Source organism: Centruroides vittatus, unplaced genomic scaffold (genome assembly GCF_030686945.1).
Source record: "Centruroides vittatus isolate TY-2023 unplaced genomic scaffold, ASM3068694v2 contig_549, whole genome shotgun sequence".
Taxonomy (NCBI): domain Eukaryota; kingdom Metazoa; phylum Arthropoda; class Arachnida; order Scorpiones; family Buthidae; genus Centruroides; species Centruroides vittatus.
In genome coordinates, this window is record NW_027122325.1 from 15,309 (window position 1) to 42,752 (window position 27,444).

Below are 27,444 nucleotides of genomic sequence, written 5' to 3' on the forward strand. Positions count from 1 at the left end.
AACGCAATAGTGTCCGCCACATCCTAATACCAATACTTTACTCAATACTTTTGTTTTCATATTTTTATTGATATCAGTAATTAAGATCGAATGTCGCTCCGAAGTATTGAATACTTATTTTTTAAAATTTTCTTGCAGTTTATTCTTAAAAAGACGCGATTTGAAGAATGGAAAAATATTTTGCTTATAAAGAAGTGTATACGTAACCGCATAAGAATTAATGACTTCTCAAACAGAGATTCGGAATCCTATATTTGAGAATCAAAATTATAAAACGGATGCGATAAAATAAATTGACAAATAAGATTATCATTTCTGTATGCTCTGCACTAGACAATCCCATCAAAATTGTCAAAACCGCCGTATTTCGATTAGAACTTTGGCTATCGCCTCTTGTTTTCGTCTTCTTTTTGACCACGATACCAGCTTTCCTTCAAAATTACAGGTTGAAGGTTCTGATATATTCCGTATTATATATAGTATTTGATGATATCGCAACATGGCCCCAACTAGCAATGTGCCTATTAATCATCTCTGTAGAACTCTGAAGAATATGCTAAAATCCCAAAATAAATTCATTAACGAAAGATACATTTTAAAAAATACATTGCGAAGTATCATTTTATTTTTTAAAAATAATAAATAAATAAAAATCAAAATCGATAAGACGTTTGAAGATGGCAACAAATTTCGAATTGCAATTTTTTAAAATAAAAATTTCAAGATGCATTTTAGTAGAAAACACATTACATTTTTCGTTACGAAACGAAATCAATAATGATTATAATATGCAAATAAATCATATAAAATATGTTTTCTAAAATTTATTAAACTTTATTTTGCAATTTATTATAGATTAATAATAATATAACTTTCTCTATAAACGAATATCTGATCTCTTTTTAAGGTCATTTTAAACCAAAGCAGGAATGACTCAGTGTAAATAAATATTATATTTGAAATGTGATCATCTGTAACCACTGTAAATGAATATAACGTGAAGTTCTTTCCACCGAAAATGACGGGAAAGTTATTTTTTGCGCGCCTGAAAAGTTTAAATTCTGCTATAAACCAGTTCTACGAGAACGGGCACGTGTTATTGATTAGAAAAGCGAATAATTTGTCTACTATTTTATGCAGAAGAAATCACAGCGAAACCATAAATGGTGATGTATGTAAATATTAAAATATTAATGTAAAATATTTGAAAGTTTATCATCATATATTTATATTCTTATAGAATAAATTGCCAGTTTTATTAGATACTTTTGGTCGAAAACATAATTACTTAAGAATATCATTAACGGAAAGATGTAATTTGCGTTGTAAGTATGAACAGTTTGTTTTTATTAATTTTGAAAAATTCGTTTTATAGATATAAATTTTATATTTTGACAATCCGTTTTGTAAAAACAACACTATTAAAATGTTTTTCTGTGAGAAATGTGCGTTCAAATCTGTATTTTTAAAATTATTAATGTAAATAGTGTTGTTTTTATGTTAATTGTATGTATGAATGGAGAGAATATTTTTGAGCCATTCATGATAACAAAAATAACATTTAAAAAACTTTTTAAAAGATTTATTATTATTAATAAGAGTAATTCTTTTTAAATTTTAAAAATATAATTATTCATCTACCCAAAAACTTTAAATAACAAACGAAAACTGTTTTATCTGGGTAAAGAACAAATCAAATACTAATTCTCAAGTACTTTCAGGCTTCTGCCAATCATCCAGAGATAAGGCCACTACATAACCAAACTGCAAAGCAAAAAACAAATGAGAATAAACATTCTAGAATGCATTTACATATAAAAGCAGATGAAATTCCATCTCTGATGAAGCATCCTCTGTAAACATTACACAATTAAAATTTCATCAATTTTTTTTAAAATTTAACATATATTCTTCATATTTTTTTTAGAACATGTAAAAAGCAGTTGAGAATTGGTGTTTTTTTTGTACCAATTGAATTACTATTATCAGAATTTGTCAAATAGAAATAATCTTCATTGGAAGAGTTTGCATAAATTTGTTATTAATATCTTATCTCATCAGTGATAAATGTACATTTTATTATAATAAATGTATAAATATAATTTATTATAATAAATACAGTAACTATTGTAATATTACACTAATTCTTAATTGAACAATACTAGGTAATTGAACACTGAAAAAGCCTTTAGATTCCTATTCTTTGAAATGATCTTTTACCTAACTGAGTTATTGTTACAATAGGTAATATAATTACTAATCAAAATTTTGTGTTAAATGTAGAACTACAGTTTATAATACTTTTCAGTCCTCTTTTTACAGAAATCATTTATACCATTGTCAGCTTTAAACATTTTCTACTTGAATTATTTTTTAAGAGTGTATGATTTCAATAATAATTATACAAAAACAGTGACTGCAATCAAAAAGATTTTTTAGAGGAATTTTTCATATAATGATAATTTTTGAAATATTCTGTAATTTATAAGGGAAAAAAATGAAAATATTCCAAATTTAAGAATGTAGAAGAATTATTTAAATAAAAATATTTTTTTTCTGTTAAGGTTAGTTATTTTCAAGTAGGAAAATGATTAAGGTAAGAAAAATAAAGATTGACAGCTAAAAACATTAGTGTTTTTTATATGAATTTGCTAATTTAAAAAATTTATTTTCAATAGTATGTTATAACCTGCTTTTTCACTTATATTTATTGATATAAAATTCAATAAACACAAACTAATGAATTTAAAGGTAGAAAAACAAACTTCTAAATATGAAAATTTTTATTATTAAGTATAATATTTATTTGTACACCTGATGTAATTAATACCTTATATTTCTTTTCTAGTTAATCAGTATTATCTGCAATTTATCATCATTTTTCACTAAAAAATAAACTAAAACAAACCACTTATTAAATACTTTTTTGTTTCTTTAAATAAGATATGCTTAGGCTAAAAATTTTTCTTATTAAATACTTTTTTTTTTTTACTTGCTTCAAATAAGCAATTTATTTATTTTTAATGATTTCAATATAGTGCTTTGTTCATATATTTATTATTATTATTTTTTGTATTGTGAATTTTATCTCTAGTAATAATTTTTTTTAGGTAAATATTGTATGCCTGAAGAAGGTATTAAGTTAACACCTAATTCCCATTTATTAAGCACAGAAGAATTATTACAGTTGATCAATCTTTTTTCAAAACTTGGGGTAAATAAAATTAGATTTACTGGTGGTGAGCCATTAATTAGAAAAGATATCATAGAAATTATTGGTAAGAATCTATCATTTTTACACTAAAAAAGATTTTATAAATTAATAATTTTTATTTAACTTATTACATTTCTTAACTTTGATAAAATCTATAAATAAAATTTCTGTAATGATATATTAAATAAGTGAGAATATTAAGAATTTTTGTAGTTGTTACATTTAAAAACAGTAAATTCATAATGGTTAAAAAGCCATTTTTGTTAAAATACATTAGACATAAAATAGAACAAATCAGATTACTTAAATTGATACTTTCAGCATTATCACTGTTTATGTTAAAGTAACAGAATGATATTTAATTACTATTAAATACTTCATTATTACTTTGTCACAATTTTAATTATTATTATTATTATTTATTTAATTTTGCATGCAGATGATCAAGCATCCTTTTGAGGAGCTTTAAATTAAATAAATTGCTTCTTAATTTATTCAGTTGAAAAAAAGACAAATTTGACTGATTTGGATAATATAATGATAGTATATTGTATATATTTGTTTAATAAATGAAAAGATTTGAGCAATAGAATACATACAGGTAACCTCCGTATAACATGGGAGTTACATTCCAAAAAATTGCCGTGTTATGCGAATCAGTGTTATATGAAACAAAGAACTAGTACAAAAAGGGGGTTAGGTTCCAAAAATTAAAAAACATGCTATTATATTTTCATAATTAAGATAAATATCTTTATTAAAATTTTCTTAACTGATACATATTAATATAAATTAAACAATGTTTTCTTCGTCATCACTAAGCACTATTAACTGAGGGCGTTTTTCTTTTTGGCAAGTTATCCTTATCCTCCTTATTTTTCTGCATTATCTTCAGATCCATGCTTTACCTTTTGCAAAAAGTATGTAATTTTAGATTGCTTGCTTTTAGTTAAAAGATCTTTATAAATTTCCTTATATGGTGCTAAGCACTTATGAAGAATAAAGTAAGTATGGAATAAGGGAAAAACATCTGGCAACAAAAAGCAGAAACGTCAAGATCTGGCAATATTGAAACAAGTTTCGAGAAGGACCATATGTATCGACAGAAGGCAGGAAAAGAAAATTTACATACTTAAGTACTAATAGTTCGTGAAAATTATTATTTTCATAAACTATTAGTACTTAAGTATGTAAAAATTTATTACATTTCATGTTGTATGAGGGTTTTACCCAATTCTCAAACCATGTCAGAGTGAATCCGTGCTATAGAAGTGCCGTGTTATACGGGGGTTACCTGTACACAGAATTTCTAGAATACATTTTATTTATATGTATATAGATGGAACAAAGAGAAAATAATACTTATAAACAGAAACATACATCAACTTCATTATACGAACATTGTATAATTTGTTCAAATATAGTATTTCTTCAATTTAATATTTTAACTCCATCTTGAATAAATTACAAAGGGAGAAAAGTTGCTTATATTTTTAAAAGTTAAACAAATTTATTATTAGACTAGCAGATAAGCTTGGCATTGCTCAGGCAAAAAGTAACAATAGCAAAGATTAAGATTATTACATTATAGCCAATCTTACCCGCTTTTACAGAATGCAAGAATTAGGTCCCTCTGTTTCCAGACTAATTAGAGAATTTTTAGATGGGTCTAAAAATATGTTCAATTTCCCACCAAAAAACCACATCTGCATTTGTAAATCTTGCATGTCGCTTTCTCTTAACACTTCCATTGTTAAGGAATACACTTCTTGCATCCCTATGTGGTACCCTACTAAAATGCAGTTAAAAATAAAAAATTGCATCTAAAATAGTACAGCTGAGTTCTTTAGGATAAGCCTTAATTCTTTCCCTCTCCCCTCGGGAGGGATTTTGAAAAATCCCTTCTTAGTCTACATTCTTGTGACATACCCTATTAAAATGTAATCAAAAACACAAAAAACCACATTTAAAATAGTATAATAGAAGCCAAGTTATTCATGGTAAGCCTTAATCCTGTCCCTCTCCCCTCATGGGGAGAATTTTGTGTGACATCTATATAATAGTAGGTATATAAAAACATGCAAGTATTTGAATGCAATATTGTGTCAAAATTTCAAAGCAATCGGTGAAGAACTTTTCGGAAATTTAAGATTTTGAACAAATGAACACTTACATTTTTTATTTATATAAGATGGAATAAAATAATTTTAAACATTCAATCTTCAGATTGATTACAAAATTAAAATGATTTGTAAAGTTTTTACAGAGAAACACTTTTTTTTTTTTTTTTTAAAAGATTTGCCTTCAACTGTTAGAGTAACCCTAGTTGAAGCCGACCTAAAACAGGCCAAGAACATTTCTTTTGTCCAATAAAAGATTTTGCTATCTGAAAAAGCAGTTTGAATTTTTGTCAGGTTAACTGATCTGCATCTGAATGTGTAACTGAAAAATGAATAATATTATGATATAATTAAATTTAAAAAGTATTTTAAAAACGTTTTCGACTGTTTTAAACAGCCATCATCAGTTACAACGAACTTAAACAAAAAAGAATGCAGAAAAAAATAGAACACAAGCAATACAAATATTTAAAATTCAAAAATAATTCCAAAGTAAAAAATGCCGTCGTATATTAGAAACTAACAAAACTGCGCATGCGCTAAATATCGTAGTAAGAATAAAAATAAAAACAAATAACAAAAATACTTCCGCAAAAATATTTCTATTACAAGAAAAGAAACGTTATGCATTTCGGTAAAACGACTTCCATGCCGTGGATAAAGCATCTGCATCCCTATGGTTAATGCAACCCGTGTTAACGTGGGCTTTGTATATTTCCAGCTTTTCTAGATGTTTCAGCATTTGTTTGTTGGTCGTGGCCCTGATAATAGATGCTTTGTCCCAATGAACGTCGACATCTTGATGCTTAGCGAAAGCTGCTAGCACAGTAGAATCTAAGCTCTTATTGATGGAGTATCTATGCTCCTTAAGCCTCTGCTTTAAATGTCTCATAGTTGCACCAACGTATACCAGATCTGTGTTAAATCGGCGATCTTTTAAAGGTATAGAATATACCCCCGTCTTAAAACTCTGGTTTTCTTTCTTCTTGTCGTTTCTTAATAATCGATATACTGTAGGATTACGCCGATACAACACCTTCATGTTGTTATTTCTGGCTACTTTCTTAATCATCGTGTGCAAGAATGGAAAATAATTGAGAATCACTTTTCTTCCTTGATTCATAGGAGGAAGCTGCCGATTTTTTGCCTTCCGAAATTTGTCGATAAGCCCATCAATCTCCTTACTCCGATATCCGTGTTGTAATGCTGTAGTGCGGATGTAATCTAACTCCTTGTAGGTGTCAATAACACTGGTGCAATGTGTGTGAGCACGTTTGATCCAGGCGTGAAAAGCTGCATACTTAAAATTCATAGGATCGAAAGAATTTTTTGGTATAATAATGGGCTGATAGCTGGGTTTTCTATAAACGTCCGTCCATATTTGACCCTCCTTGCATGTGATTGAAAGATCAAGGAAATTTACATTAGAAGCACTTTCTTGGTCCAGCGCTAAAGTCAAACCATACGGGTTTTTGTTGATTTCTTGAAGGAACTGCAGAGCGCTACTATTATTTTTCCAAAGGATGAAAACATCATCAACATATCTTGCATATAAAATGATTTGGTGTTGAAAGAAGGGTATGACTTTGTTTTCCAAGCGACGTAAAACAAGCTCACATAAAATAGAGGACATAGGGCTCCCCATAGGTACCCCTCTTTCTTGCAAATATGTTTCATCTTCAAATTCGAAAAACGATGTGTAACATATTAAATTTGCAAGCTCCAAAATGCTGGAATGGTATTTCGTTGCATTATCTATATTAGCAAAAAGAAAGTCTCTCAGTTCACAAAAACACGGCGGCAGTCTTATAGACGGAAACAAGGACTTAAAATCCATCACTGTCATATATTCCTTATCCTTGAGTGTAATGTTGTTGAGTTTTTCCACCAGTTGCACTGCGTTTTGTATAGCATAGGGGTATTCTTGAATCTTTGGCCGGATAAACTTGACAAGCTGCTTCTCAATGGCAAATGTAGGGGATCCGCACTTCTCTATTACAGGGCGTATTTGGTAACCAGGCTTGTGCGTTTTACCAAAAGCGAAAATTCTAGGCGTTTTTGGAGCCTGTAAAACTGAATTATGCATACGTAAAATACGAGCCAACGGGGTTAAAGAGAATTTCTTGACTCTTTGCTGCAGCGATTCCATATATTTGTTGGGAGCATGTTGACATTCGGTGGTTCTGATGTATTCATGTAATTTATGGTTATACGAGTCACGTTTTGTAAGGACAACACCTTTAGATTTATCTGCTTTAATAAGTACTATATCATTCATTTGTAGCCATTGTCTTGACATTTCAATGCAGCTGTGGAAACGTCTTGCTTCTAAGTTAGACTTTCTTTCATTTGCGGAGCTAAACCTTGCTTTCCATCTGATGTAATCTTGCCCAGTAGTATTCATATCCTTGATAATTAATTCAATATTTGGAACAATATCCTCAGGCCTTGGTACAGTAGTAGGAGCATAGAGAGGGCCATATTTTAGAGCTTCAAAAAGACACTTTGGAGGAGTGATGTTATCCCAAGCTGTTACAAATGTATTATTTATCAAACGAGGTTTGACGTTCTGCCCACGTAGTAACCATTTAAGTTTTTTGACATAATTATTAAATTAAGTTATTTGACATTATTTGACATTATTATTAAATTAAGTTATTTGACATTATTAAATTAAGTTATTTGACATTTAAGTTTTTTGACATTATTATTAAATAGTTTTTATTGCTGGAAACATTACGGTTTTTGTTTTTTAATAGTTTATCTTTCCAGTACTAGTTTAATTATTGTATTTTAAAAATTATTATTTCTATATTGATTATTTTTTTAAATATGAATACTACTACATTTACACTAATGATACTGAAAATGTATAAAAATACAGTAGTCTCTGCTTATTGTAATCAATAATGACTCCTAATCTCAAAATCACTAGCAGATTAATAGAAAAGTTTTGCATTAATAATGAAATCTCTCTTCTTTTTGCAACATTCATTTAGTTTTTGCAACGCTTTCTCTTAATAGTTACATGCTTTTCTTCTAGTTTTGAAATTTTTGACTCATTTTATTAAATTTGTTCTTTTGAATTTAAAAATGTTTACACTATTTCTTGATGATCTTATTTTCTGCAATCTTTCGCTCAAAAAAAAAAAAAAAAAAAAAACAGAGAGGATAATAATTGACTCATAAAATTTCCTTTTTGACCATAAGAAAATATCTTAAATAATAAATAATAATTAAAATTCTCTGTGCATTTACATATGCAGCCAAATAAGCTCAGTTGATCTTTTGCAAACTGCAAACTGTGCAAATAAATAGTCTTAATTGCTTGCATTTGGTATGGTTTGTGTTTTTAGTGTTGCTTTTTTTGTAAATGAAATGTTATCAAGTAAGTATTCATGTATTATATTATTGTTTGTTTGTTATATACAGTAAGCCCTTTTATTGTGATCACTGATTATTAGAATCAACAGCAAGGACTCACTCAAAACAGTAAAATCTACTGTATTTAAGTCAATTATTAGAATCATATTACTGAATATTAAAATTGATTGATTAATACTTTTTTATTAAGTAGTAAATTTATTTGATAGCATTACTTGGTATTTAGAACAAGAAGGCCTTAAAACTAGGTTGTGCATGGGGTATCCAAGTGTTTGATATGCCACTGATTGTATCTGATATGAAGTGCAAGAATTTATTAAAACTATAACTTTTTGAATCTGCCAATTTGTCTTTATTTGAATTGTGGCCGCCAGTGCCAGAGATCCCGAACACTGCCTGGCAACACTTGCCAACGAGATGTTGGCTGGCAACTTGTAGAAAAAGAAGCGCGAAAGTTCGCGGGTTTTTGCCTGGATGTTAGCCGAGGATGTCTGTGACAGTTCTCACCTTTTTAATAAAGTTTTTTTGTTACTGTTCATGTTTGTCTGCTTAGTTCTAAAGATCAGTAGGATCGAATGACAAAGTGGTGACCCGAACGTGATGCGATTAACGAACTACCTGGACTTTCGACTGAATTGGATAGTGAACAACTCTATGTCTTTGAAGGAACATTTTTAACAGGACATGCAGGTATGATCAGTTTCTGAATCGTAAATTCAATAAGATGACTAAGAGTGCGTGACTCGGGCTAAGCCTAATCAAAGACTATCCCGCTTTCCTTCTACCCGCATAGTTAGGCGCCCGAAATGGCGGAACAGAACGAGTTGGAAATCGGACATGTACAGGCAAAAATGCCTATCTTCACTAAAACCAACATCAAATTATTTTTTGTGCAGCTAGACGCAGCTTTTGCCATTAATCGGATTACAAGTGAGAACACTAAGTACAACTATTTAATCAATTCCCTGGACGCCGAGATTCTATCTAACGTCAGTGACTTAGTATTTGACCGTCTAGCCGAGGCTCCGTTTACTAAACTCAAAGATCGACTCCTCGAAATTTTTCAGAACTCCGCTGCTAAAGAGGCTAAAATTCTGCTTGAAGATCTGGCATTAGGGGATCAGAAACCCAGCGTTTTACTCCGTAAAATGGGGGAGCTTTCAGCGGGCAAGATTACCGAAGAATTTCTTAGAAACTTGTGGCTCCAACATCTCCCCAAAAATATTCAGACAGTTCTGGCTGTTAGCGGTGATGAACTAGACAAGCTAGCCATCCTTGCTAACAAGGTTGCTGAACTTACAGAACCAACCCAACTGGCCAGCATCAACTTAGAAGCCGACAATCAAAAATCTCGAAATGCAGATTTTAGAACTCGCAACGAAGGTTGCAGAACTTAATGTATCGCGTACTGCTCGTCCCCGTTATCGTAGTAGAGAGAGAAACCGACATGATCTGAATTCGAGGTATCGCATTAGTTCACGCCCTCGAGGAAGAAGCCTCAATCGTCAGGGATATTGTTACTACCATGATAAGTTTGGATCAGCCGCTAGGAAATGTCGTTCGCCGTGTTCCTTCGACCGAACTGCTGATCAGGGAAACGAGCGCAGCCAGCCACAGTAACGGCCTGTGGGTCCAGCCTGGCTCCTAAATATAGCCGTCTGTTTGTGTATGAAAACTGGCCTAAATTTCTTAATTGATTCTGGAGCAGATTTATCGATCATTCCCAATTGCACTAAGAATCAGCCTACAAAGGTTGAATTGTATGCTGCCAACGACTCTAAAATCTCGACATATGGAACAAAGGTGCTAGAACTTGACCTCAACTTAAGACGTTCTTTCAGATGGGTTACCATAGCTGATGTGCAGAAGCCTATAATCGGTGCAGACTTTTTGGCCAACTTTGGACTCATTCTCGACATCAGAAACAGATTACTGGTCGACCCCCTGACTTCCCTTACTACACGAGGAAGATATTATACAGGACCACCTACTTCGGTCAAAACTATAATCAGCAATTCCCCAATGCAGGATATCCTCAAGGACTTTCCACATCTCACTCGTCCTCGACCGTTTTCAGATAAAGTCAGGCACAACACAGTGCATTATATCGAGACACACGGTCCACCCGTATTTGCTAAACCCTGTAGATTGCATCCGGCTCAGCTGCAAGTAGCAAAGCAAGAATTCCAGCACATGATGGACTTAGGTATATGCAGACCATCAAAGTCCAACTGGGCTTCTCCCCTCCATATGGTGCCGAAGGGCTGTAACGATTGGAGACCTACTGGAGACTATCGTGCCCTGAATAGGATAACTGTTCCCGATCACTATCCAGTGCCACACATCCACGATTTTGGTCAAAGTCTACACGGAGCCCGAATATTTTCCAAGATCGATTTGGTTAGAGCCTTCCATCATATACCAGTGAACCCAGATGATGTGCCAAAGACAGCCATTACAACGCCATTTGGGCTATTTGAATTCGTTTTCCTCCCTTTTGGTCTCTGCAACGCAGCTCAATCATTCCAACGATTCATGCACGAAGTTCTGAAAGGCTTAAACTTTTGTTTTTCATACCTAGATGACATCCTCATTGCTAGCACTTCGTGGGAGGAACATAAGATGCACATGCGGCAAGTGTTTCAACGCCTTGACAAGTACGGTCTGCAAATCAATGCATCCAAGTGTACTTTTGCTGCTCCACATGTATCATTCTTAGGATACATGGTGTCTCCCCACGGCGTTATGCCACTTCCAGAACGTGTATCTGCCATAACTCAACAGAAGCGACCACAGACCCTCAAACAACTGAGAAGGTTCTTAGGCATCTTGAACTTCTATCGTAGGTTCCCACCCCATGCGGCCCATCACCAAGCTCCTTTACACGACCTACTTAAAGGAGCAAAGAAAAACGACCAGCGTGAGATTAAATGGACTGACAATTCGATTCAGGCATTTGAGTCATGTAAGTCACAATTAGCAGATGCCACCTTACTACATCATCCTTCACAGAGTGCTACCCTTGCACTTCACGTCGATGCATCCGATTCTGCTGTGGGCGCTGCCCTTCATCAAGTTACAGCACAAGGTCTCCAGCCACTGGCGTTCTTTTCCCGCAAACTGAGTAACTCTCAGTGTCAGTATTCTGCATACGACCGAGAACTTCTGGCTGTGTATTTGGCTGTGAAACATTTCCGGTTTATGCTGGAAGCACGACAGTTCACCATTTACACAGACCATAAACCATTAACGTTTGCCTTCCAGCAACGACACGATAAGTGTACACCCCGTCAGTTGAGACATCTTGACTTTATAGGACAATTCTCAACAGACAACAGACACATAAAGGGGAACGATAATGTTCCAGCTGATGCTCTTTCCCGTATTGAATCAATTAGTAGCCCATCTATAGATTATAGCAAAATTGCAAAAGACCAACAGCAAGATCCTGAGCTCCAGTCTCTCCTGACTTCAAGTGACTCATCACTTGTACTTAAGAAGTTTAAACTTCCTGATAGTGATGTCGAAATTTACTGTGATGTATCGACAGGTCGCATTCGTCCATACATTCCGCCTAGTTATTGTCGCAACACTGTCCATAACCTGTCCCATCCAGGTGTAAGGAGCTCAACAAGATTGGTAAAAGCAAAATTTGTTTGGCCATCCATCAGTAAAGACTGCCAGACATGGTCTCGCACCTGCATTTCTTGTCAATGGTCGAAGATCCAGAGACATGTCGCTAGCCCTTTGGGAACCTTTCCTGTTCCAGATGCTAGATTTTTAAATATTCATATTGACATTGTTGGTCCATTGCCACCTTCCAACAGCTCAACATATTGCCTCACAATCATCGATAGATTTTCTTGTTGGCCTGAAGCAATCCTGTTGCCAGATATAGCAGCTGAAACAGTAGCTTCAGCCCTGTACTCAGGCTGGATATCTCGCTTTGGAGTGCCTGCCCAAATAACATCTGATCAAGGACGGCAATTCGAATCTGGCTTATTTAAATCCCTCACTCAACTTTTTGGTACCCAAAGAGTTAGGACAACAGCATACCATCCAATTGCAAATGGCATTGTTGAACGCTTTCATCGTTCACTTAAAACTGCCATCAAGTGTCACTCTACTGAAAGATGGACGGAAGTGCTACCTACAGTCTTGTTAGGATTACGAACTGCGCTCCGTGAAGACACCAATACTACCGCGGCTGAGATGCTCTATGGCACCAGCCTCCGACTGCCTGGAGAGTTTTTCGTTCCAGGTTCTCAGGACGTCAATCCATGTTCTTTTGTCGAAAAACTCAGGACGATGATGGCAAACTTAAAACCAGTGCCTGTGGTGCACCACTCCTACCCAACCCATTTATCCACAAAGAACTGCAGTCATGTTCCCATGTATTTCTTCGTAATGATGCTGTACGGAAGCCCTTGCAGCCTCCATACGATGGACCCTACGAAGTCGTGTCATGTGGTAGCAAGACATTCACTCTATGCATAAAGGGAAAAGAAACTGTAGTTTCTATTGATCGACTGAAACCAGCTTTTCTTCTCGCAGCGAGTGAGTCGGACCAGTTACCCCCAATGTCTCCAATGCCAAGACCAGTGCCAACTAAACGTACCACAGACAATCCAGCCCCAACGCGACAAACTACCACACGCTCTGGCCGACATGTAATCTTTCCCGCTCGTTTCGTGTCGCAGACACTGGTGGAGGAGTAGCTGTGGCCGCCAGCGCCACAGATCCCGAACACTGCCTGGCAACACTTGCCAACGAGATGTTGGCTGGCAACTTGTAGAAAAAGAAGCGCGAAAGTTTGCGGGTTTTTGCCTGGATGTTGGCCGAGGATGTCGGTGACAGTTCTCACCTTTTTAATAAAGTTTTTTTGTTACTGTTCATGTTTGTCTGCTTAGTTCTAAAGATCAGTAGGATCGAATGACAAAGAATTTTGTTACTTCTGTAAAATTAAAATTTCTTCAAAATTAAGAAATATATGATGAAATGATTTTGATGTGTTTCAGTTTTGAAAATTACAAGCTACAGATATCATTATAAATTTACATTATAATATATACAATAAACGTACTGGTTATATTTAAAATTATGACAAAATTTTTATGCTAAAGAAAAGATTGATGTATTGAAATATGTTATAAATATATACATATCTGTTATAATCAAAATTTTTGTTATTTTATATAATTTAAAAAATTTTTCTTTTTGTTAGAAAAAACTTCAAATATTGAAACCATTGAACAAATTTCTATTACTACAAATGGTTTGTTGTTAAATAAGCACCTTCCAGCTTTAAAAAAAGCAGGTAATTTAATTGATTTGTATTTTAATTTAATCATTTTGACCTAAGTATTGCACTTTTTACTGAAAATAAGATGTATACTTTTATTTTTTTATATTTGTATTGATTGAATAGGACCATAATTTTCAGCAGTTAATCCACAGATTATCTGTTTAAAAGACAATTTGAAAGCAGGTGTGGGTTATGCAATGGGATGGGTTATACAGTAGTGTCATCTTGTACCTCAAATTTAATTCATTTCAGGAGGTTATTCAAACTTTGAATTGTTCAAAAGTTCCAGTAGTACAATAAATTTTTAACATTTTCAAAACAAATAAAACACAGTTTTAGAATACTATTAAACAGTCTGATCATTTAATTCATCATGTCCAGCTATGACAAATATACTTTCTAATTATATTCTTACAATTAACTTCTTCTTGGTAACTGGATCAATGAATAAGTACATCAAACAAAACATTTACCATCCAGTAAATAATTTTAATGTAAATTCAACAAACGTTTTTGATCTTACAAAGATCTGCTTCAGATCAACAACATTCTAAATTGTAATGCACAGAAGTAATGCACATTCCAATTATAATTCACATTGAAATTATTTACTGGACGGTAAATGTTTTATTTGATATACTTATTTATACAATTATTATAATTAATTTTGAAATTTTCTTTTCTATAAATAAATGTACCAAGCAAACATACAAAGTAAAAAACAAATTATTGTTATCAGTTGCCATCTTGTTTTAACCATGATTTCTGTTGTTTGCATAAGATTGCTCATTTCACTGTTCTTGTGAAACAGCAGTAGGTATCAAATTTTCTATGCAAAAATAGATCTTTTTTTTGCATTGCATTGTTTTTTACTAATAAATGTCTGTTCTGAACTAAGCTTGGGATTCTCTACAGTGAATAGAGCTGAGCAATTGACCAGAACCTGTCATTGGATGTTATAGACATTAAGATTTTAATTTTTGTACGTATATTTTATTATTATAGTATTTTATTAATGTTATTTGATAAGTAACATAGAAATGAAGCAATACGTTGATAAATTTTATCATTTGAGTAGGAATTCATATCTTTCATATGTACAGTGTAGGAGGTTTCCTCTCCTTAATTCCTTTTTTATTTTTTATTACAAAAAGGAATACTGAGGAGAGTTTATTGGTTTTTCTTTATTTCTGAAAATACTGTTCAGTGCTTTTCAACATTGTAGATAAGGAATTCAGCCAGATTTTTTACTACCAACTCCAAATCCAAGTGATGTAAAAGAAATGAAACAGGATTAAATATGTCAGTTTTCTTTTGTAGATTTTATAAGGTATCACAAAAACGTTCGTGATATGTTCTAAATTTTTATCTGCAAAGCTATATAAGATTAGTGAGATGTATTTAGATTTTATAAGACATTTAACATCTGAATAACTTGGAAATTGTGATAATAGCCCTCTATGCACTTCTGAATTTTTTTTTCTACTTCAGTTTTCTTGATAGTATCATACCTGAAGTGGTATAGATACTTGATTTTGGTGAATTTGGTGAGTCAGTAACTGTAGTTTGGATAAATTCCTATGAGATGGTTTAGAATCCAGCAGCAGTACTAGAATTTTCAGAATATTTAACACATGTACTAATTGTATTTAAGGTTTTTCTTTCAACTTATTGGCTGCTTTCAAATGATGCAATAGACTCAATTGTACTTACTCAATTGTACTTACTCAATTGTACTTACTACTAGAGATTGAGGTCATGGATAACTTGGTTCCTCATTTGCTGATTGCTTCTGTATAGAGAATTTCTGTATTTTCAGGTATTTGGTCTGTATTGGCCAACTTGCACTTGTAATTTCAAGAGTTGAGATGCATCCATGATTTGTATTTTAACTCTTTTTCCTTCAAGATTACAAAATAAAATACAAAGTTATTTCTGTTTTATTTTGTAATCAAAAACAGAAAGAACACTTTGTTTTATTTTCTAATCACCAAATATGCTATTGCATTTGAAGCATTGCAGTTTGATTCCTTTCATCAAGTACTTTAGAATTTTTGATTAATATGAATTTTCATTCTGTTTAAAATATCCTTAAATCATAAAATGATTTTAAAAAGCCTAATCAGTGTGTATAAATTCATTGAAGATTTTTTTTCTAGATATTTTCCATGCTATTTCCAATTACACTTGACTATCAGCATCATACATGGTTTAAAATTGACAGAAATTATAATAATAATAAATTCTTTTTTAACAAGTTATAAATTTTTAAACTTACTAAATCACAATAGATTAAATTTATTACTGTATACAAGTTTTCAGTATTAGTGTTTAGATTAATAAAGTAGATATGTCATTAAGCCAAAAACTTAAAATATTCAAGTTGAACATTTTGGATACAAAAAAAGTTATTTCAAAATTTAAAGTACAAATACATAAATACCCAAATGTATGATTATATAGGAAAATATTAGCAACAGAATACAGTGATACCTCTGTTTTCATCGATAATCCGTTCGAAAACAATCGGCAAAATCCAAAACTGATGAAAACCAAGGCAATTATTTCCATGTAAATCCATGTTAATTCATTTTAGACACTCCAAAATACATACCAAAAAACAAATTTTATAGAGAATAAATAGTGTTCAATACTAAAAGCAATAAGGAATTAATATAAAATGAATATAAAAGACTAATGTAAAGAATAAATGAACATTTAACATGGCATTCGAAGGGCTGCTGACTCTGGAAACTTTCTTTGATCCCCTGATGGAGGTAAAGGAAAGGAAAGCAATGGAATTGGCTAGACACACAGGGTAATGCTCACATCATCACACTGAGACGAGAAACAGCACGACAAGAAACAATGCCACACTGAGCAGGAAAATGCATGGGTTGCCTTTGTTTTTGCAAAATTAGCAGTGAGGTCACATGGGCACTCCAATGAAAATTGAGACAAATTTTTTGCAGAAAAAATCAACGAAAACCAAAACCGACGATAACCAAGGTAATATTGTATCACACAAAAAATAATAAGAAATATAGAAAAATACATTTTTAACAAAATAAAAATATTCTGTTCAGACATTTGAATATTTTGAAAGTTAAGCATTTGATTTACAAAAAATTTTTATGTATACAAATCAGAATACCCATAAACAAGTTACAGTAGAGCATCGATTATCCGACTTAATTGGGGACTGGGGTTGGTCGGATAACTGAAAAGTATGAAAAAATACATTATTAGTATAGTGTATTAGGCCTGGTTTAAATACTAGCCTCCCTTTCATGGTCGAGCCAGTGCTGCCAGCTAAAACATGCAAAAATTTAACAAAAATAATATTAAAGTAGCCAAGACATAACCAAATATTGTAGCACATCACTAGCGGACGTTTGAATTTGCTGACTAGAACGTGGTCGGTTAACCGATAAGTCGGTTAATCGGGGGTCGGATAACCGATGCTCTACTGTATTTACTATTTCTAACTGCTTACTATTTTACAGTAATCTCATGCTGATTTCATTTAATTTGTTGTTTAATTACAGAGGGAGATTTATTTTCTGAAAAAGTGAAATTTGCTGACTGGAAAAATAATTGGGAAGGCACAATGACCCCATGTATCCCCATCAATAGCCCTTTGAATGCCATGTTAAATGTTCATTTATTCTTTACATTAGTCTTTTATGTTGTTGCTTTGGTTATACACTAAATGTTGTTAAAGACATTAATAGGAGAACAAAATGAATTAAATATATTAATTCATTATGTTAAATTATATATTAATTAATAAAGATAATTATTATAATGTAATTATAATATTATCAAATATAATCATTTTAAGTAAGTTATTCATTTTTTAATTGTTTTATCATGTTTTAAAATTTCAGTCAATAAAATTAGAATTCCTGCTAATAAATAGTCTTGTTTTCTTACACTGATTAATGTTAAAAGTTGTTTTGAAGTCATTCAAAATGATTACAATATGCAGATTCTATTATATTTAGAAAAGATTATTATATTAAAACATTAAAATACATTAATCTTGCAATAAATACATAAGGCATATATATTGTAAACTGTAAGAATTGAGGATAATAAATGGTACTTTCATTGATTAAAAAAAAATACTTTTATCACAAAAGTTAAGTTAGTGTTTTTGTAATTCTAAATTTTTAAAAATATATCAGGTAATAATTATGTTGTTTGTAGTAATTATTATTTTCTTTCTTATATTAAAAAGAGATTTTATTTGATTTTTCAGGTTTGAAAGCTATAAATATTAGCCTAGATACTTTAATTCCTGAAAAATTTGAATTAATAACACGTCGCAAAGGTTGGGAAAGAGTTATGAAAAGTATTGATGCAGCATTGGATTTTGGATACATTCCTGTAAAGGTTTGTTATGTTTTAAGGAAGACTAATTTCTTTGTTAATCATTGTTTTTTTCTGAGACTTCAATATTATTTTTAGCTATTGTTCAAGACAATATAATATATATTTAAAAAAAAAAACACTAGATAAAAGATTTACTGTATAAAACAAATGTAAATTTTCAATTAAAATTAGTTAACTTTTGATTATAACTTCTTAATCAAACATTAAGTCATAATGTTTATTTTAATTATATGTTTATTTTATTAAAAATAAAAAAAATCCTTGTTTTCATATTAGTTGTTGTTTGTTTTATTTTTATATTACAACAATAGGAAGTTATTATTAATAATTCATATTTAATACATATAAAAATATAGAAGATTAGATAAATGCTTTTTGGGTTTTTCCTTGTAAATGTTAAGAATGTGATAAGAGAGACAAAGTAAAAATTCCACTGAATTTTGTACATTATTTGTGAAAAATTGTCTTTGCAATAACACCACCAAAATTTTACAAAGATTTAATGTATTTCTTCAATTCTAAGATGCACTTTTTTACCCGTTTTTATGTCTGTAGTAGAAATGCATTTTAGAATTGATGGCCTCTTACATTTACTGTACAAAACAGCATTCAATGTAATATATTCTGTATATTATTAACTCAAACTTTAATGCATAATTTTAATATTTCTTTATTTGTATATTTGAAGATTAATTGTGTCGTAATAAAAGGTATTAATGAAGATGAATTATGTGATTTTGTTTATTTAACTAAAAATAAAGTAAGTAAATTAAAGTAACAATTGACTAAATATATACCGTATTTTACGGACTATAAGATGCACTTTTTTTCTTCAAAAAATTGCCTCCAAAATTCAGGTGTGTCTTATAGTCCGTAAAATACGGTATATGAATAAGATATATTAAGAATTTTACATATTGTTAATGATATTTTATTAGAAAATTGATGTCAGATTTATTGAATATATGCCTTTTGATGGAAATAAATGGAATGATAAAAAAATGATATCCTATTTTCAAATGTTAAATGATATAAGGAAATCATTTCCTACTGTAGAAAGATTAAAAGATGGGCCAAATGACACCTCTAAGGTTAGTATATTTCCCTATGAGGAAGATTTGAATAATTTATTTTATTATTTACATAAATTATGTTGTAATAGATTTGTTAAATAGCATCTGTTAAAAATATGTTTTTCAATTGTGGATTTTTTTTTTTATATTGAAATTTTTGAATTATATTTTTATAAAATTTATAATTTGTTTTTTTATTTTATAGGCCTATAAAATTTCTGGTTGGATGGGGCAATTTGGATTTATTTCATCAATGACTGAAAATTTCTGTGGTTCTTGCAATAGGATTCGCCTCACGGCTGATGGGAATTTAAAGGTTTTCAAAATGCTTGAATGTTTCTTTGAAATATTAAAATTAATACAAAATAAAGTTTTTTAAAGTCAAATTATTACCAAACAATTTGTAAATTTTTTTTTTATCAGGCTATATTAAAGATAACTAATAATCAGAGACAAAGTAATTTGGCTAGAGACAGGCAATTAAGCTGCTATCTCATGATAAATTTAATAAGTTAATTTATTTCTAATAATTATCTTCCAGAATATTCTAAATTATATCAGTCCAAAGCAGGACTAAATGTATTTACCATGTATTTGCATTACCAATTACACTACCCAGATCTTTATCCAATCTTCACTTCCAGGACTATTAATTAGTTAGTTAATTTAGATATAATTAATTAACTGGTTCATTCACTTAATAGCTCTAAAAGTGAAGATTGTATAGCGGTCTGAGTAGCATAACTAGACAACACACTTGCAAGGTAAGCAAGAATTATGGGTTCAATCCTGCTCTGGGTTCATATTATCTTCCAAAATACCAAAATATCCTAAATTAAAAAAAATAAAATTTGAAATTTCGTGTTTGTTCTCACTTGGTTTTTTTTTTTTTTTTTTTTTTTTTTTTAGGAAACTTTGAATCATTAATTATTGCATTATCTTCTAGCAGTTTTTGCAGCAGATAATTTGTTGCACTTTCAATTAAAAATGGTTGTTTGAATAAAAGTGTATAATTAAGTTTGTTACTATTAAAAAAAAAAAAGCAATATTGTTTCATAAATAGCATAATTTTTCAAAATACAGGTAGGCCTCCAATGCAGTAGATACGTTTCTTGAAAATACCGCATTGTGGGAAATTGCATTATAGGAGACACCAACTTAATACAAAAACTGGGATTCAGTTCTAAAAAGAGAGAAACTGCCTTTTATGGTGTAACATTTTCATCCTTTTTTAAATTTATGTACATAAAAAGCTTAAATAAAATTCAACATCATATAAAAACTAAAAAGATTATGATTTCAAGTCAAAATCAAAAAGAAACATAACATTATGCTCACAAATTCACTTCTCCTCACTTATTATAGTTGTTCGAGAATGTTTGACTGGCCTTATTTCAAGATCTGAGCTTGTTTCATCAAGTTCCACTGCACTTATGTGATCCGTTGTGATTTTTCTGTTATGTGAAAGATAATTCATTTCTAAATACTGTAAACCGCATTGTAAAAGTACCGCGTTTGTAAGAAAAGTTCCGTGTTTTTCCAACAGTGTTGTAGGAGGCCTACCTGTATTTGCATAAATGCAAAAAGTTATTTTATGAAAATATAAAAGTTATATTGATGTAGTATATGGTATATTAGAATAATATCAGAAACTCTCCTTGTAAAAAGTGTAAAATTATAAATATTGTTTGCATTTGATAACATTATCAGTTTTGGTTGTTTTATTTTGATAGTAAGCAAATATAAATAAATTGCTTGGTTTATTTGTGTTTCTAGTTCATTCCCTCTATTTTGGATGATACAAATCCTCTAGGATAAATCTAATTAACCAGAAAATTATATTTATTTATTGTTACTTGTTAATACTTCTGTTCTCTGTAATAATAGATTAGTTGTTTTCCTTGTAAACAAACTTCAAAGCAATCCATCCATGTAAATCCATAATTACAATAGAAATTTACTCTTTACAACAGAATATATTTTGTGATAAATTTTCAACAACCTTTCCCCAATTTTTGACAATCACTCTATTAGTAAAAGAATAAAATAAAAAATTATCATAATTTAGAATTTAAGATTATTAAATTTTTTATTACTCTTAATAATCTATTTTTTATTAGAGAGTAGTAATAAATAGTTTGTATATAATTTAGTAAAAAAAATTCTCAAATCTAATTTTTTTCAATATACTGTATACTATGAGATGAATGTCATTGAATAAATATGCAAATTTCATTTTTGGCTTGATTTTCAAAGAAACTTTGAAAAATTGATAAAAATTGTTTTTAATAAAAAGAAACTGATATTTTGTAATTAATAATTTTTGAGAAAATATTATGATCATACTTGATCATAGTATGTTCAAGTAATGCCACCAAAGTACCTCACAAAACAATGAAAAAATATATGATTAATATTGCATTTAACAGCTCAGAATAATTTAATATAATATACCTTTTTGTATGTATACTATGCTATATATTCTAAAAAGTTAAATGCAATATTTTAAACTGAAGATGATCAGAGATCTTTGCCAAAAACATTTCTTTTTAATAAATGTTGGCTTCACTGCTAGTTTCAATATTACTTCTTTAGTATTATCCTTGAAACATATCACTTAAGGTAATAAAAAACTTAATAATTGAATATGACATTCTACATAATATTTTTACAAATAGTGATTAGAGAAAAGTAAATAAACTAAATTTTAACCAAACTAAGTAAATTATGAAAGCATTTTAATTTTGGTTAAATGTTTTATATTAAATTGCATAATATTTTCCACAGGTCTGTTTATTTGGTCCAAATGAAATATCATTAAGAGATGCTTTGCGTTCAGGTATATCCGAGAATGATTTGATTGAAATCATTAAAAGTGCTTTGATAAAAAAGAAAAAACAGCATGCAGGTAATGTTTCTGTTAGAATTAAAATTATTGTTGCAATTTTAAAAACAGATTTTCATTATTTAACTAAATTAATTTATTATGTATATTTTAGGTATGTTTAATATTGCTAAACAGAAAAATCGACCAATGATTACAATTGGTGGATGAAGTGGCTTTAAGTGATTTTTAATGCTTAATATATTTTTCAAAGAAAATAATATATATAATAATTGTTTTCAAATAAAATTATATTTTTATACTGTAAATTAAATTTATAACTTAATTATTACTCTTGTGAATTGTATTTTTTATGAACATTTACCACAATACAAATTAATACAAAAAAAAATATATATATAATTATAGTAATCCTTTTATTGACATAGTTAATATGCTAAAAGAAATAATTGAATAAACACAAATTAATACAAATAAATTCAAAATGTTTATCTATGATTATATTTAGGTAAAATAATCAGTGGAAAAGTAAATTATTTAATTTCATAACACAGAGTTGACAATAGTAGACTCATGGCTAATGTTTTTCATATATCAGTTAATAATTATATTATTATCTGAATTAATGAATTTTTAAAAATTGGGATTTTTTTTAATCATGATACTCCTTTACATAAAAATTTTTGAAATTAGATTCCTGAGACTAACTTAACCTAATGAATCATAAATATCAATTTATTTATCACAAAAATATTGGTGAAGGTATTCATTATAAAATATTAAATTATCTAAAGATGACCATTTCAAGCCAAACTGTTCGGATATGGCATTTTAAATCTTCTACATCTAAGTATTATTTCATATCTCCAGTTTAGAGAAGATTTGGCCAGATGGTAATTGTTTTTGTTATGAATAACTGTTTGTTTGTTATGAATACATTGGAATTTAATTCATCTGCTGATTGAATGTTTGCTGCTGAAAATATGAATCTACTCTCAAAAATAACACCATGTTTAATGGAATTTTTATTTGCCTTTTGAAATGCAATTAAATTGCTAGCAGTGGGATATCTTCTGAAAATTCCCCATGCTTTCTTTTGTTGTTTGTATACTGCCTCACAATCCTGGTTCCACCTTGGTTTTGGATGTTTGAATATCCAGTTGATATTTTCGCCATTGTTTAAAATGTGTGGTATTCAATGGTTTCATCTTTATTACTTTATGCTGCTCCTCTATGGGCTGTTAGTTATTATGTTGAAATGGTAGTAGTCCTTGCTTTATATTTTTGAAAAATTTTTATATGTAATAAAATTTCAGCTTATATCAAACTCCAAATGCAACATATCTAGAATATCAGTTATTATAATTAAAGCAATAATTTTTTTGGATAATGATAAAAATTATGTTAAACTAGCATATAACAAACTGTGTAAATTGTGTTCAATAATGGACAATTATTTATATAATTGGATGGTATAATTGAAAAATATGTTAGATGACATAGTTTGTTTTTTCATGGCTGTCTCAAGATCCCTGATTTGACTGAAAGTTATCAAACATCAATTATATGAGAATGCTGTAAACAAAGTATATAAGAAGATTAATCTTTGTTGGAAAATAGGTACTTCTAAAAATATTGTAGTATTAAAACAACTTTTAAGAATTACTTGTTTATGGACATAGATTGTTATGTAAAATAATTAATTTTTCAACTGAGATGTGGTCAAGTTTATATTTTGATGTAGACTAGTAATATATTAAGATTCTGGAAGAATTTGTAGTAATAGTGGTATGCAAGTATGAATCTTGGGAATATCTTTTTTTTTTTTCTGTGTGAAATTTGAAGCAAATAGGAAAAGATATTTTTCAGATTTAACTCCCAAAAAGATATAATTAATTTATTGTATTTTTCAAAAATTGATTATTATTGTTTATTTAATTTTGTACTGCTAATACAATTGAATAACTTTTGGTTTCAATCAATTTTTTTATTTCATGAACCATAAGTTCATTAGTTATAAGTCATAAACTTACCCAAAACATCCACCAGATTATATTAGGCTACTTGTCTGTGATTTATATTTAGTTAATTACTAAATAATTTGTCACTAGAGGGAGGCATTAAGCACCATCTCTTATTAAATTTAATAAATATAATTTAATTAATATTTATTACATAATTTAGAATATTCTGGAAGAAAACAATTGGCCGGAGCAGGACTCTAACCCGCAACTCTTGCTTATCATGCAGATGCATTGCCAGTTATCCGAGTCTTCGGTTGGATAACTGGCTTCGTATTCTGTTTTGTGATGTATTAACATGTATTTGATTACTATAATCAAATACATGTTAATACATAATATATTATGTTAATTGTAATTAAATACATGTTAATTAAGAAGTGATTGCATACATGGAAATCTTCAGAGGAGGCAAATGGGACACTTATCTCTCCGTGGGATTGAGTAAAAAGTTTTGCAAATTATAATTGTAAAAGTGATTTGAGAGATGTAACTTTACACTCTCAACCAAGGGAAGATTTGTCTGTTCTGTTTTTGTGTTGATGTGGTACTATATTCTATAATCTACTTGTGAAAAACTCCCAAAAATTAATGATTAAATAAAAATTTATTGATGTAATTATTTGTCTTCAAGCTTTGTCCCCCTTGGAAAATTTTCTGCAGATGTCCATGACTGCATATATCATGTATTTATGTAATGTACTGTACCTATCATACTATTACAAATGTATGTATATCATATGTATATAATATGTAAGAGAACGTGGGGCAAGATGGGGTAGTTAAGGAACTTTTATTCTTTTATAATTAACTATAAACCTGGAACAAACTTTGTCATTGAATGCTCAAAGATGTTTATTTCAAGTACAATCAACAAAAATTGAATTTATTAACTTTTCTTTAATGTTTATGAAATTGTCCATCTTGCCCCATAGGTGAGGTAAGACTGGGTGTGTTTCGAGATTATACAGAATGGTTCAAATTAAATTTATTTTTCATAATTATAATGATTAAATAACATCACACTAGCAATGAAACAATAGGGTTTATTATAGAAATTTTATATGAACAATTTACTATAGCAATTTGTTTTTTGAAAACCTAACATGCAAATGAGGTAAACCTCATTGTTCTCATATTCATCAGCATATGAGTTATGTGACATTTGGTGACATATTACACAGCATATCCAATCTTCTAATGAAAGAGTTCAAATATTCACAGTAAAGGCATTCAATGTCAAGAGAGAGAATGAAATAACCCAAGATGCCATTTTGAAGTCGTGCTTAAACTCCTTGGTAATCAATGGTATTAATAAAAGATTTTATGATACTGATAGAAGGAATCAAAAATTAAGAAACATTACATTAGTTACATGCAGGTTTTTAAAACATAAGAAATTACATCTACACAGTTTTTTGCTGTCAAACAGATATTTGCCTCATAGGTGAAAAACACTGAAAACAGCAATTTTAGCTACTTCTGGTATGCATATTTAGTTACAATGTATTCTACTAAGTTACATTGCTTATTAAATGCAATGCAGATAATACCCCATTCTTGCTCCACCTTCCCCTATCTTTAATTTTTTTAAACTTGCTGTATATATCTGAAGTTTTTTCTTACAGCTTTATGTCATTCAGTTCAACCAAACCTGATGCAGAAAATTCATCATGAAATACTTCATTTAGAAAAGTGTTCAGTTTCATTGATAAATTTTCATGATTATTGGAAAGGACTTAATTTTTATATCAAAGAAATAAAATCATTTAGTTTTAAAGATAGTTTGAAAACTGATATGAAAAAATGTTTCAAAATATCTAAGATTTTTCCAAAAGACACTGTGAAAAGAAAAATTAATACAATGTCTTATAAATTGTTCAGTTATGAAAATCAAATAAGTTATAAGTACTTTGTAAGAAATATATGCACAACTGATGAAATAGAAAAACTAACACATGTTGATGAACAAGGAAAAGCAAATATGGTTGATATCAGTAATAAATCTGAAAGTATACGAATAGCCATTGCAGAAGGAAGAGTATGTTTAGGTAATGATGCTTTTAAATTAGTAAAAGAGAATAAAATGAAAAAAGGTGATGTTTTATCAACATCTCAAATTGCTGGAATTATGGGAGCAAAGATGACTTCACAACTTATTCCACTTTGTCATAATATACCTGTTAACAAAATTGATATTGAATTTTATTTGGAATCACATACTAATGAAATAATAATAAAAGCAATGGCAAAATCTGAAGCAAAAACTGGTGTAGAAATGGAAGCTCTAACAGCAGTTTCAATAGCTGCTCTTACAGTTTATGATATGTGCAAAGCTGTAAGTCATAATATTGTGATTAAAAGTATACAGTTAATTGAGAAAACTGGAGGAAAGAGAGATTTTAAGAGAAGTGAATAAAAAGTTGCAATTTTTTGTAAATTAAACTTTGTTTCTGAAATTGTATTGTTTAATATTAATATTCGAAACAATCATAATATAAATAACAACCCAATAATCAAGAAACCACTTTTTAAACTTTTTTGAATTTTTTTAAAATTTTCTTTAGGTTTTAAAGTTGCTAAAAAAAATATCTGTATTAATAGAGCTGTAAACCATAGAATTATGAAATACAGTAAGCATATTTAAGTTCTACTAAAGATGAAATAAAATTCCAAAACATTTAAAGATAACCTAAGAATTATGAAACCAAATACTTTTTATCATTTATTATATGATTGTATTACTGTAATTAGGAAATCATATGTGATAAATTTATATTAACTTGTTTATTGCTGATAATTTGTAATTCAGTTTGGCATATTATTAAAAATGTAATTACCTTTATTACTTAAATATTTGAATTTTATTTTTCTTTCAGAAATACATTTAAATTACAAAAATTTTTCAGTTCTAATAACCACAAAACATTACAAATGAGCTCTGATATTATTGAATTAAAAAGAAATTAGTGTAAAACTTTGAATTTAACAAAAATAAATGAATGAATAAATGAATTTCCATTTTTACTGTCGTTTTGATTACAGCAACAACAATTTAAAATGTTGTATGGAAAAACTGTATTT

At 29.8% G+C, this 27,444-nt stretch overlaps 1 protein-coding gene across 3 annotated transcripts; it reads left to right on the forward strand.

Annotated features, from left to right (window-relative positions):
- The first annotated feature begins 759 nt into the window (after window positions 1-759).
- Window positions 760-26,805, forward strand: LOC136978669 (molybdenum cofactor biosynthesis protein 1-like). Of its 3 annotated transcripts, none has more exons than XM_067274404.1 (10): window positions 761-1,171; window positions 1,241-1,325; window positions 3,111-3,278; window positions 13,943-14,035; window positions 18,288-18,421; window positions 19,110-19,181; window positions 19,360-19,512; window positions 19,700-19,810; window positions 22,282-22,402; window positions 25,989-26,805. In XM_067274404.1, the coding sequence occupies exons 1-10, from the start codon at window positions 1,019-1,021 to the stop codon at window positions 26,777-26,779; spliced, it is 1,881 nt and encodes a 626-aa protein (XP_067130505.1). In that variant the 5' UTR covers window positions 761-1,018; the 3' UTR covers window positions 26,780-26,805. The 3 variants fall into 3 exon arrangements, with proteins under 3 accessions (XP_067130506.1, XP_067130505.1, XP_067130507.1); XM_067274406.1 differs by lacking the exon at window positions 25,989-26,805 and adding an exon at window positions 22,494-22,670 and having other exon boundaries at window positions 771-1,171; XM_067274405.1 differs by lacking the exon at window positions 13,943-14,035 and having other exon boundaries at window positions 760-1,171.
- The last annotated feature ends 639 nt before the right edge of the window (window positions 26,806-27,444 follow it).